This window comes from Myripristis murdjan, chromosome 5, assembly GCF_902150065.1.
Source record: "Myripristis murdjan chromosome 5, fMyrMur1.1, whole genome shotgun sequence".
Lineage (NCBI taxonomy): Eukaryota > Metazoa > Chordata > Actinopteri > Holocentriformes > Holocentridae > Myripristis > Myripristis murdjan.
The window spans coordinates 21716407-21728420 of NC_043984.1; the positions used below are offsets into that span (position 1 = coordinate 21716407).

The following is a 12014-nucleotide window of genomic DNA, read 5'->3' on the forward strand; positions in this document are numbered from 1 at the left end:
CAGTTCCCGGCCTCAGCCAGCAGGGGACAGGCTGCCTCTTGTGTTGCAGTAGCTTGGACTGTTATCCAAGACATCCATGCTGCAGCGAGACCACAGTGACTACACGGATAAACCAAGGAGCTGTAGTTGCAGATGAATCAATGACATGACTTTTTGTGGAGTCATCTCTTATGAAAACGCTCACCGCACCGCTCATGAGTTTGATCACCTCTCTAATAGCTGTCTTACTTACACTCCGTCTAACTCAGATGAAATCAGCAGGCAGATGACAAAATGAAAATGTGAAATCACGTAAATTAAAAAGATTTTATTGTGTAATAGCTCAAAATAGAATTTAACACAGTCACTTTAAGATCACGTGTATGCTAAAAGGGAGGTGGTGCGTTAGGAGTCTGGATGATTATATGTACTGCAAAATAGAGAACCCAGGATAAGGTATTTATAAGCTAAGCAAAAGAGTTGTTTACATTAATCACTTTTACTTACAGAGCTCACACAAGCAGGAATTTCATTCAATAGCACACTCAAGAGAAGGTTTCATCAGTTTGGATTAGGTATGGGTGAATGTGTGGAGGAGTAGAGGAGATGCATGGACAGGAAACATGAGGAATGCCCTTACGGTCTGAGCCACTCTCCTCTATACAGTGAACACTGCAAATACTCTGTCCCTGGATTGAGTTGGGTTTCCCCCCGGTTTCAGTCTGTTGGTCGTCAGTGGCTCAGACCCCTCGGTTCTCTCGGCTTTGTTCACTCGCCGTGTTGCTGGAATATTACAACACATTGATTGTCCAGTTTTATTTCCCTGGCTGGGGTTCAGGTATTCTTCACATAATCTTAACACGCGAACAATGTCAATATATACTTTATACGGTATATAAAATAAATACAAATCTTTTCCTACACCATTGCTTTGATGCATGACCCCGCTCTCCTAATTGTGATTAACCACCTGTATATCTGGCAGTGTGTGTGTGTGTGTGTGTGTGTGTGTGTGTGTGTGTGTGTGTGTGTTTGCAAGTGTTTCTGCTTTTGATTATGCACAAATGAAATGATCTCAGCAGTCCAGGTGTAATGACAGCTTCACGCTCTGCTTTGGCTGATGTTCACTGCTGCCTTCTGTCTTTTGATTGATTATCTGAGATTTGTGACTCTTGATCCACTGGAGCAGAGCACTGTGGTGTTTCCCTGCCTCCTCCCCAGGCACAGTGTCCCAACCCTGGCCTGCCAGCAACAGCAGTATGACAGCAACGAACAGGAGTGTTAGTGCAGTGGAGGTAAGCTCTGGGCTTAGCTGCAGGCTGGGTTTTGGCTCAGGGGCCTCCTTTGTCCTGAATGAAACACACTGGGGCTTTGTGCTCTCTCTCGTTCTCCTGCTTGTGTGTGCGACACCCTCACTACTCCCTAAATGTAGACACACGCTGTAAAAAGTCTCTGCATGTAGGTGGGTCAAGTTGAAGCTCTGAGTACCAGCCAGAATGCGTGTGGTGTACGTCGGTGTGTGTGCATTCGGGTATATGGCTTGCCAGGATAGTTGAGTCGAGGGGAGGTTGTGCCCGCTCTGCCAGGACAGAACTGCGTAATGCTCTCCGACTTCCCTCACATCCAAGCTGGGCTCTGCTCTGAAGAGTGGATCTCCCCTCAGGTTAGCAGCCCACCCCCTCTTCCTTTTCTTTTCTCTCCCATGCACGCCCACAGTGACGCTGTGTGTGTCCGCTCCCAGTGCATTCTCTGCAATACAAGTGTACAATCCTGCCTCGTTGCGGGTCACCATATTGATCTCGAGCGTTCCCTCTGGGAGCAGGCGGTAGTGGCCGGAACGGTTAAACGGTGTGTCATTTTGAGCCTGGGTGGCGGGGCGGCTGGATGTGTGATTGGATCCTTCAGAGGCTGTCCGGCTGAGGTAGGGAGCCAGGTCTGGTGTGTGGTTGGATACATGACTGGGTGCAGGTCCCAGTCTTAGCCCAGACGGAGTCACCCAGTAGAGCTTGGGCTGTGGTTCTGCAAGAGCTCTGCAGTGCAAAGTGAGACTGCCTCCTTCTCTCACCCCGACATAGGAAGGGAGGGGAGCGTGTGGGATCATGGGGAGGCAGGAGGCTGCCATCTCTCTGGTTGACACCTCTTTCACCCTGCGAGCTCTAAGCTCTGGGGGCTCAGAGCAGAGAGTGGCCTGGGGCTGGATAAAACGCACCACTCGAGGTGTTTCTGTGTCTGTTTGGGTTTCTGTGTGGCTGCTTGTATCAGCGTGTGGGTGTGAGGCCACCTCCGCTGCCCAGTGAAACAAACAGTCACAGCGGAGCGGGTTGGAGTGTAAGCTGACCTCCTGAAGACTTGGCAAGGAGAGAAGTGTGTGTCGATGCAGGGCACTCAGAGAGTTGGAGTTTAACATGAGACTCTCCAGCCTGCTCAGCTGAAGGAAAGCCTGGGGATGTATGTATGACAGACGGGGGTTGTTGGTGATCTCCAGCTTGGTGAGCTCCGGAAGGTTTTCCAGGGCAGCTCTCTCAATGGACACCAGGTCCTCCATGTTGTTCAGGCCTAGCTCCTTCAGATGAACCATGTCTCGGAAGTCCCCCGTCTCAACGAGCTTGATCCGGTTCTTGTTAAGGTCAAGGAACTTGAGACCTGGGACTCTCTTCAGGGCTTGCGTTGGGACTTTTGTCAGCAGATTATCATAGAAGGAGAGGCTCTCCAGGCCATCCAACCCTTCCAGTGCTTTTTCAGCCAGGCTCCTCAGGCCCATGCCGCTCAGCACGAGACTGCGGAGTGATCCGAGGGCCTGGAAGCCCCGCTCAGGAAGGACCTCCACAGGATTTCCCCCGAGCATCAGAACCTCGAGGCGAGGCAGGGCCCTGAACCATCGAGGATCGATGGTGGTGAGTCTGTTGTTATTGATGTGCAGGCGCAGCAGGGAGTCCAGACCAGTGAAGGCTCCAGGCGCTAGTGAGTATAAGCTGTTGTGGCTAAGAAAGAGCTCCTGCAAAGCTGGCAGGGAGGAGAAGGAGGCCTCGGGGAGGTGATTGAGCCGGTTTTCCTCCAGGTGCAGGGACAGCAGAGAAGGTAAGGAGGAGCTCTGTGTTATTGTCCTGATGCTGCTGAAGTGATTCTGGGAAAGATCTAGCTCAGTGAGGTTGGGAAGGCTGCAAAGCACGGCACTCTCCAGCTCAGACAGAAGGTTACTCTGCAGGCGCAGCGTGTGTGTGTTCTGCGGTAGGGGCAAGGGGAGCTCGGTCAATAGCAGGTCATTGCAGTCCACAGTGGGAGCTTCATGGTAGACAGACTCAGAAGAAAACCATGGCTTGATCTGGCACACACACTGTGCTGGGCAGGAGACGTGCCATGGCAGCGAGTGTATCACTACAACACTGGGGACACACACACCAACAAACACACACAGGAGCCACTGTGACTGTACAAGCACGAGAGTCGACCTCATAATCCTCACAGCTCACAGGAGTTGACTCAGACGAGGGAAAGAAGTTAAGATGCTTTAAGAGTTTGTTATGAGGATTTCAGATGAATCATTTGAGCCAGAGACCTGTATGTGAGGTCATTCACATATAGCATCAGTAGACCTTAGACAGAACAAAAAAGAAGAGATCTGTGACTTCCCTTTGTAGTCGAGATTGGCTCTCTTACGCCAAGCAGGTTTTTATGAGTGACTTTGATTACAGTGCCAGAACTGTAATTACACAACAGCTGCTGCTAGATGACGGCCGTTGCTGTCACACAATCAATATTACATCCTGGCCGCAGGTGGAGGACACATTGCTTGTGGTGTGGTGGCTCACTGTGATATCGGGAACACATGCAGAGAGAGTGAAAAAACAGAAAAAAAAAAACATTATTACTGAGGGTTAAAGGTCCATTTCCTAGAGTTAGCTGTTAGAAGTGAATATATCACGTAAATACACAAAAACTTCATGTATTTTTTTCAGCAGTATGCCTCATATGTTCTCACTCTGAACCAAACTTCAGGAAATTAATTAAACATGTGGCTTTTACTATAGATGCTTTAGAGAGGTTTTCGAGGATAGAAATGTATTAAGCAGACACATAAAAGCAACATAATACGAGGAAGCTGACGAGGGGTAGGAGATGAGAAGATGGCTGGTCTCTGGAGGGGAACAGGAGAAAGGAGAGAATAGTATAAAGAATCATGTAGAGAGCAGGATTTGTTTTTCAAAAGGAGCCTGGGCCTAGACAGCATCAGCACATTTTGATTAAGAACAGAAAAACGATGTAGACAATCTAAGAAAAAGCAACAGAAAAGTTAAAGTGAGAGGAAACCAGCAGGCAATGGCAATCTGTAGTGCAACTTTCAGCTCTCTACAATTCTCTGGGGAATAGGTACATATGTGAGACACAACATTTCATTAAAATGCTCACAGTCATTGTCTTTTTCAACATAATTTTCTTCAAATGTGTCTCCAGGGATCTTTTTCATTACTGTTAACTGCTCCAGAGGGCTGACTCTGATTCAAAGGAACCTGCAGCATTTAAGGTAATACGAAAAATATTGAGTGAATAACACTGCAACACAGAACACATACTGCACACATACACACACACACACACACAGACACACACTAGGGGTTATAACATTATACTGAATTGTCATGTTAATGGGCTGATGTTATCAGCCGCTCAGTGCTGTCTGTCTCTGATATGATGTATGTTGTTTGATTATAGGCTACATTTATTGTATAATTGATCAATATCAGGCTGTTGGCTTATGAGAAGCCTTGAAATGAATTTGTTCTAATATATGATGTAGTCAGTTAAAGGAGATTAAATATCAATGCAAAGTACTGGTTTCGGCACCCCCACCCCCACCACCTATATCTATATCTATATCTATATCTATATCTATATCTATATCTATATCTATATCTATACACACACACACACTGGCATTAAAAGTCCCATACTGATTAAACCTTAACCATGTACACAACCCTGTCCCTGTTTCTCTGGCACAGGGAAACAGGGACTACTGTGCATTGGTTCAACCTTCAAGCCCAAATCTTGTTTAAGCTTTAATGCTCTTAAAACTGTCTTTAAGAGTGCACGGTTTGTTTCTGTGTAGATCAGCCATTTGCTGGTCTAATGAGAGCACTTGAGGAAGAATACATCATCATACGCATCAAAAGGCCCAAATATATTGAAATTAGACAACATTATAATTGAAGTACATTACATCTATTTATTGGATTTTTTTTTTTTTTTTTTTTTTTTTTTACAAAGGAATACTGTTGAGAATTTACTGTAAAAGCCATGAATCATTAAGTGGGTAACTTTTTGAAACAACATGGACAGACAAAAATGATGAGCAGTATTTTTTCTTTGAATTTTTCTTTACATTAATTTTAGCCCACTTGCTGATTCCTCGTCTTGCTAAAAGCCAAACTTGCCGTCTGTATTTGTGTCAAAATGTTGCTTGTGCATCTTGTCACAGACTGTGAGAACACAGGAAATTTTTTGGATAGCAGGACAGGGCAGTGTGTGTGCTGACAGGTAGTGAAGTTAGACTTAAGGCTAAAAAGGCACATTTATCTATGCAACAGAATGTTGACATTGTTGCTGTGTAATCAACACCAAATAACACACATGTTAAAAATAACGCACACACATTCACACACTCAAACATGGTGAGGGGAGGCAGAGTTGGCCAGGTGGCGTCAGGCGCTGGTGTGGATGGCACAGCTGCCAGTTTTCACTGTATGAACCTTCTAGGAGGAAATGTGGGCTTTCAGTCCTGAAACAGCTTAGGTTTCATTTCACATCGGATTATGAATATTTTGGCAGGCACCATCTTCTTCATGCAAACCTGCAGATACTGCGGAAATAATTAAATTAGGCAATCTTAACTGTTAATGTCAATATTTTATACCAGATAGAAAAAACATCAGAAAGGAAAAGATCACATGCAAATGACATGAGAGAAAAGATGAGTGTTCACAAACTTATGAATATGAACTGACTACACTGATGTCAACATGCACGATGTGACAAAGAAATGATTAGTAGCAGAGGTGATGATATGGGAATCATATATAGAATATATATAGAAAATGAATATATGAATATAAAAAACATTGGGGGTAATGTCGCTCCCTGCTGGTTGGGATTCGTATCATTTAAGATAACATAAGCTGCTGAACCATGCCACAACACACACACACACACACACACACACACCAAGAAGCGAGGCTTACTACATAGTTGCCATGGAGACAAATCTCCCTTTCCAGTTCTGTGTTTTGAGATTTACTTCAGAATTTGTTGTAGGCCAATCGTGCATCATTTGATAACACAGCAGGGGCACAGCTATGAAAAACAGAGGATTCAGGAAATGCACAGCAGGACAGCATTCCTGAAACGACAATACTGCAGCTCTTCATTCATCAGCCTTCATGTGTTATCCGCTAGCAGTCGCCCTTCACTGATCCACCTACACACTTCTGCCTGCATTGTCTTATTCTCTATTTGGGACACATGTATTACCCAAAATTATTATCAAAGAAAGTTTTGGCCTTCCAGATCCATCTAAGCTCCCACACCCTCCATCCTGTCAGCCCTGACAGTATGGGGTCTGCGGGAAGTTGTCCACAAATTGTGCATTCCTTACTATCTGGAGGGATGAGGGATGAGGAGGAAGGCGGGGAAGATGGGGAGATGCTTGCCAAGTCTACTCCACTAAGGAGGAGGAGAAAAATTTGACAGATTCAATTTAGCAAAATTACTGAGGAGCACCGAAGCTATTAGCACTCAAACACTCTCAGGGGGTTTAATTACACTAGTTAGCAGCAAGGGGTTAGCAGAACGTATTCACATTACCTGTACGTGTGTGTTTGTGTGCACTGAGAGCATACATGTGTGTGTATGTTAACCAACCACTGAGCCAATTTAATGTCTGTGCTATAAAGGGAATTGAGAAAAATGAGAGGATTGAGTGAGAGAGAGAGAGAGAGAGAGAGCATTGGGGAAGCAGACAGCAACAGAAATGCATGAGCAGACCTCACCTCCTGGGGCTCTTCTTACTCTTCTATCAGCCATTCTCTTTCATCCCCACTCCCTTATCTTTTCATATGCAACCTGCTCAATAATGGATTCATCATGTTCATTTAATTTTGATGTCCCCCGTTTTCGTCTTTTGCTCTCATATGCCCATTGTGTGTTTTTGGCAGTTTCACAAAAGCAGAACTGTGCGCTAATGTGTGCATACAAAGGACTTGCACTGCCTTTGGAGGCTGAACTGCTCAGAAAAGCAACGTAAATCACAACTGGATGACTCAATGGCCACTTTTATAACCCCATCTCTTTCCATCGCTCCGACTTCTTTTCCCTGTACATAAATGGAGGATGTTTTACAGTGATGTCATGCCATTGCTCTGAGTGCCTTTTTTAAAACTCTCCTGAGACTCTCTTTCTTCTCTGAAAGTTTTCTAAGTATGACTGCACAGTATGCATATGTTCACAATAATACCCAGGTTACATGGAATGAAAAAGAATAACGAGAAGACAAACAAGCATTTTGCCAAATCCAAAATGTCACATGACCTTCCTGTAAACAGCTCAGGATGGAGAGAAGAGGAGAGGAAGAATCAATGTTATTCATGAAACAAGTGCACAGTGGCAGGGCTTGTTGCATGCAGCATATTTGTTGAATTAAGAAATGTCCCAACTGGGCATACTGTTATGGTGAAGTAAAATTCCAAAAAGCCTGGTTTGAAAAAGTCCCTGAATTCAGATTATTACATGATCTTGTTAATGAAACATCTTGACTTGTGAATCCACTTTCCTTCCGGCCTCATGACACTTACTCAGCTGATAACTCTTCACAGGAAGATGCAGACAGATGTCAGTCAGTCAGAATTCATTATGACGTGTGACATAGATGAGTTTACAACACATGAGCCAAAAGTGGCTTCACAAGTCAGAGTTTAACTATGATGCTCAAGCTCTGCGGCGATGACTATGCTGTTGTCTCTTGTGTCCTACTTCCTGCTATGCTTGTAAGGTGGGAAGGAGGAACATGGGAAGTGTATTAAAACAATCTCAGCTCAGCAATCCATCACTAATTGCCCGGTTATTATGAAATCCTTATTACAGTTTCTCAGTCTCCTCTCATTTTGTATTTGATTGTGTGCCCTACTGTTGTTTTATGATGATTTAAAGACTTAAAGTGTGAATTTATCAGTCTTGTTTAATGCTCACCCCCAACCTTATCAAAGTGCATGCACACTTTCAGTCATATACACAACCCTAGTACTCATCCTAAAAGTACACACTATGCTGACAACACCATACAATGCCTGTACTGCCTGGGATCTGGGACATACAGGCGCTTTCTGTAAAAATGTTGCATACATAGCCCTTTACAATTCCTACTCCTACTGGATGTAAAAAAAAAAAAAAAAAAAAAAAAAAAAAAAAAATAGCAGCAGTTCACATGACAATTATTAATATTTAAACCACATGGAAGTGCTAATGCAGGTGAATGTAACACAAGCCTGTGATGGGTTGGCATAAATCTGCCAGTTGTTTCAAATTCTACTGATTACTTGTAAATATAGTTTTTATGTCTTTCTTTCTATAACTTTCTCTCTTATTTTTTTTTGCCTCTGACTGCAGTTGTTTTAACTGATGTTATGTATAGATTTTAATTTTAATTTTATTTATCTATAGTGTATGGATTTATTTATTTTATTACCTTATGTAAATTATCTTACCTGTAAATGAGGGACCTTTCCTCAAAACTCAAAGAATAATAACTCAGTTAAAGCCATAGCATTGTTTCAAGTCCTGGCACTCACAATTTATTGATTTTTGAAAAAAATCGAAAGAAATTGCCAACTAAAGCATTTCAGTTCAACATTGTGAAGGTCCTGCTCAGCATAGCAGACACTGCACACAAACTGTTTGACTTTCATATCCTCCCTGAACCTCTACAGATGTAGTGCAAGCCTCCGAATCAATACCTGAACTATCCAAGCTTGAACCGAACATTTTTCTTTTGTTTCTTTTCTTTTCTTTTTCCCACCCGTTTCAAACTACTATTACAGATCTCATACAAATAAAAGCCCTCTCTCCCTCCTACACACACCCTCACACCCATAGCCCATGTCTACAGCCCATGTATATTTGCTAAATCTACCCTCTCTGCCTCTATACCTAAAAAAAAAAAAAAAAAAAAAAAAAAAAAAAATATATATATATATATATATATATATATATATATATATATATATATATATATATATATATATTAACCCCCCCACAGCCGAGTTATTATCAGAAATATTAACTTTGAATGTATAAGGACACACACACATGCATGCACACATTCACGCACACACACAAGGTAACAACTTCCAGATTTCTTTTCTTTAAGTGCTGCTTTCATAACGCAGAATGGAAGATGCTCCAGTGTTTTGCACAACTGGACATTTGCAAAATATCTTTTTTCGTGTGTACTCTCAACAGCACTCCTTGCATTACACATTGCATACATTACATTGGGGTTTCTTGGATAAATAATGTCGAATGAGGGTCTCTATAATCCAGTGGGTGTCTATAAGTGAGTCTTTAGCTTGACAAAGTTGCAGAAACCTGGGTTAAAAGAAACAGAGGAGTGAATGGTATGACATGCCAGCGGTAGTTCAGACCAGTCAAATTCTCAGGCCTACCTCTGTCCAATAAAGTCTAATAAACAAATATGCTCATTACCTTTAGACTCTGACAGTTGCTTTTCCCGCCTCCAGAGAGAAAGATGGAGAGAGAGAGAGAGAGAGAGAGAGAGAGAGAGAGAGAAAGAGAGACAGACACAGAGACAGAGAAAAGCTTTTAAGAGCCACATTTTTTATGGATAAAAGTAATCAAATAAGGAAGGAGGGAATTATTTGCCGGCCTGAGATGGTCCACTGCATAGGATTTGTTTGTGCTGTGCAACTACGACACACAGGGACACTGCAACAGGGAGGAATGGAGAGAGGAGGGATATAGAAAGCAAGGGAGAGGGGTGGTATGACAGAGATAGAGGTGCTGGATGCTGATCCTAATAAAAACAGAGACGCATTGCCCCGCAGCTGTGACTGTTCCAGCATGCATACACACATATACACGCACACAAACTTATGATGTATTTCTCCTCTGCCAAGAGAAATCACGGTGCTCCTCTATTTCCAGCACACACAGACACACACACACACACACACACACACACACACACACACACACACACACACACATACCTGGATCCATCACCTATGAATCAATACTGCTCTAACTCGTGTGCAGGAGTGAGTGCATGTCTGTGTGACTGCTGCAGCGTCCTGTCTGCTTGACAATCTGACAATTCTATCAGCACATTTCAGGCTTCTTACCGTGCCAGGCTTTGCGCTCGCTCTCATTTCTTGCCTTCTTAACCCGTTGTCAGTCTTCCTTTTCAAATGCTTTGTGTGCCAGGGTGTTTTTTTCCTCTTGCTCTCAGTGACACATTCATGGATCTCTTAAGATTCCTGAAATATCACTTCCCCAGCTCTCCCTCTCTATCTCTGGAGCTGAGCAGAAATTGGCACAGACTGAGTCTCTCTCTCTCTCTCTCTCTCTCTCTCTCCCTCTCCCCCTCTCTCTCCCTCTGTCTCTCTCTCCCTCTAGCTAAAGAGGAGGTGAGGTGTGTTCAGCAGCAGATCTTGTGTCCCTCTCATCTCTGTCCCTCCCCTTTCCTCTTTATCACATTGTCTCTCTTTCTTTTGCCACTTTCTCTCCTTACCGTTTTCTGTCACATGCCAATTGGAAACCACTTGCATTCTTCTGGCTGGATGGTAAGTGTGCTTTGGCTCCTCATGGCATCATAATCTTCAATATGTTGCCATCCTCAAATCCTTTCTTATCATTTGTCATCATTTAAGACCACAACGTTGAAAACAACACAAGGACACAGATTGAATTTGAGATGGAAAATTCACAATTTCAGAATATTCCTCTTTCTCCATTGCTAATCACAACAAAATTCAAACCAGAATCTGGAGCTTTTCTCAGAGCTGACCTTGTGTCTCACCTCTCTGCATAAAATCAAATATTTCATTTCTGTCCTAATGTGGAATTAAATCCCAATGGAGCAGCGCCAGTTCCTGAACATTTTTTCCAATATGTGCGCTTTGATCCACTCCTCACAAACTCTCCCAGCTTATGAACTTAGATAACTTAAGCTTTTAATATTTGAATGCCCTTTATTCATAAACAATGACACTATGAAAGTGAAGCTCTCATCCGTACGTACAAAAGCACACCTTTATCCTTAAAACAATGAAATATTGAAAATAGCAAACTGGACTGGAAATTTTAATGTCATTATAAACAAGGACCTTTGGCGACAAAAAATGCAAAATCGCAGCAGGTCTATGAAATGGCTTTTTCAGTAATTTATTCCATTTGTGGTTTCTCAAACTAAAATCAAGTGTTCTCAGATTCTGTTGTCTCTGGCAAAACTTTTACACCAGAGCAGCTCGAGCTTGATTGTTGATAACAGCTTCCATGATGTAAATCTGACAGGAGGGGGTTTGGTGCTTTATCTATGAGACTCAAGTAGTTCAGTCAAGAAATCGGCAATGAGAGTGGCAGCCAGACCTTTTTTGTGTTGGACCAAAGCTTCAGTGTATTTAAATCACATCCTCATAAAGGAGAATACAAACCAATGTTGAACCCACAGGTTACTCATTTTTTAAATCTCGACTTCACTGTAAATGAGGAGACCCTCTCTGGAGTCTTTTCAGTTAAATTAAGGGCTGAATGAATGGATGATGAACATGTTTTTTTTTTTTTTTAGTTATCTAGATACTCTTTTATTATCTGACAAGCACAGTTTGAATACAATTCACATGAAACATGCAGATAATTTATATCAGCAGTGGTATCAACAGCATAACAAAGGTAAATTACAGTGTTTGACAGACAGCCCCTTATTATATTAACTTCAGTAAATGCTGGCAAATAGCTTAGGCACACAGAGT

At 42.8% G+C, this 12014-nt stretch overlaps 1 protein-coding gene across 1 annotated transcript; it reads right to left on the reverse strand.

Annotated features, from left to right (window-relative positions):
* Positions 1 to 333: 333 nt before the first annotated feature.
* Positions 334 to 3703, reverse strand: LOC115358812 (leucine-rich repeat neuronal protein 2-like). Its single transcript, XM_030050837.1, has one exon. It carries the CDS (start codon positions 3431 to 3433, stop codon positions 1055 to 1057), a length of 2379 nt encoding a protein of 792 aa, XP_029906697.1. The 5' UTR covers positions 3434 to 3703; the 3' UTR covers positions 334 to 1054.
* Positions 3704 to 12014: the final 8311 nt, after the last annotated feature.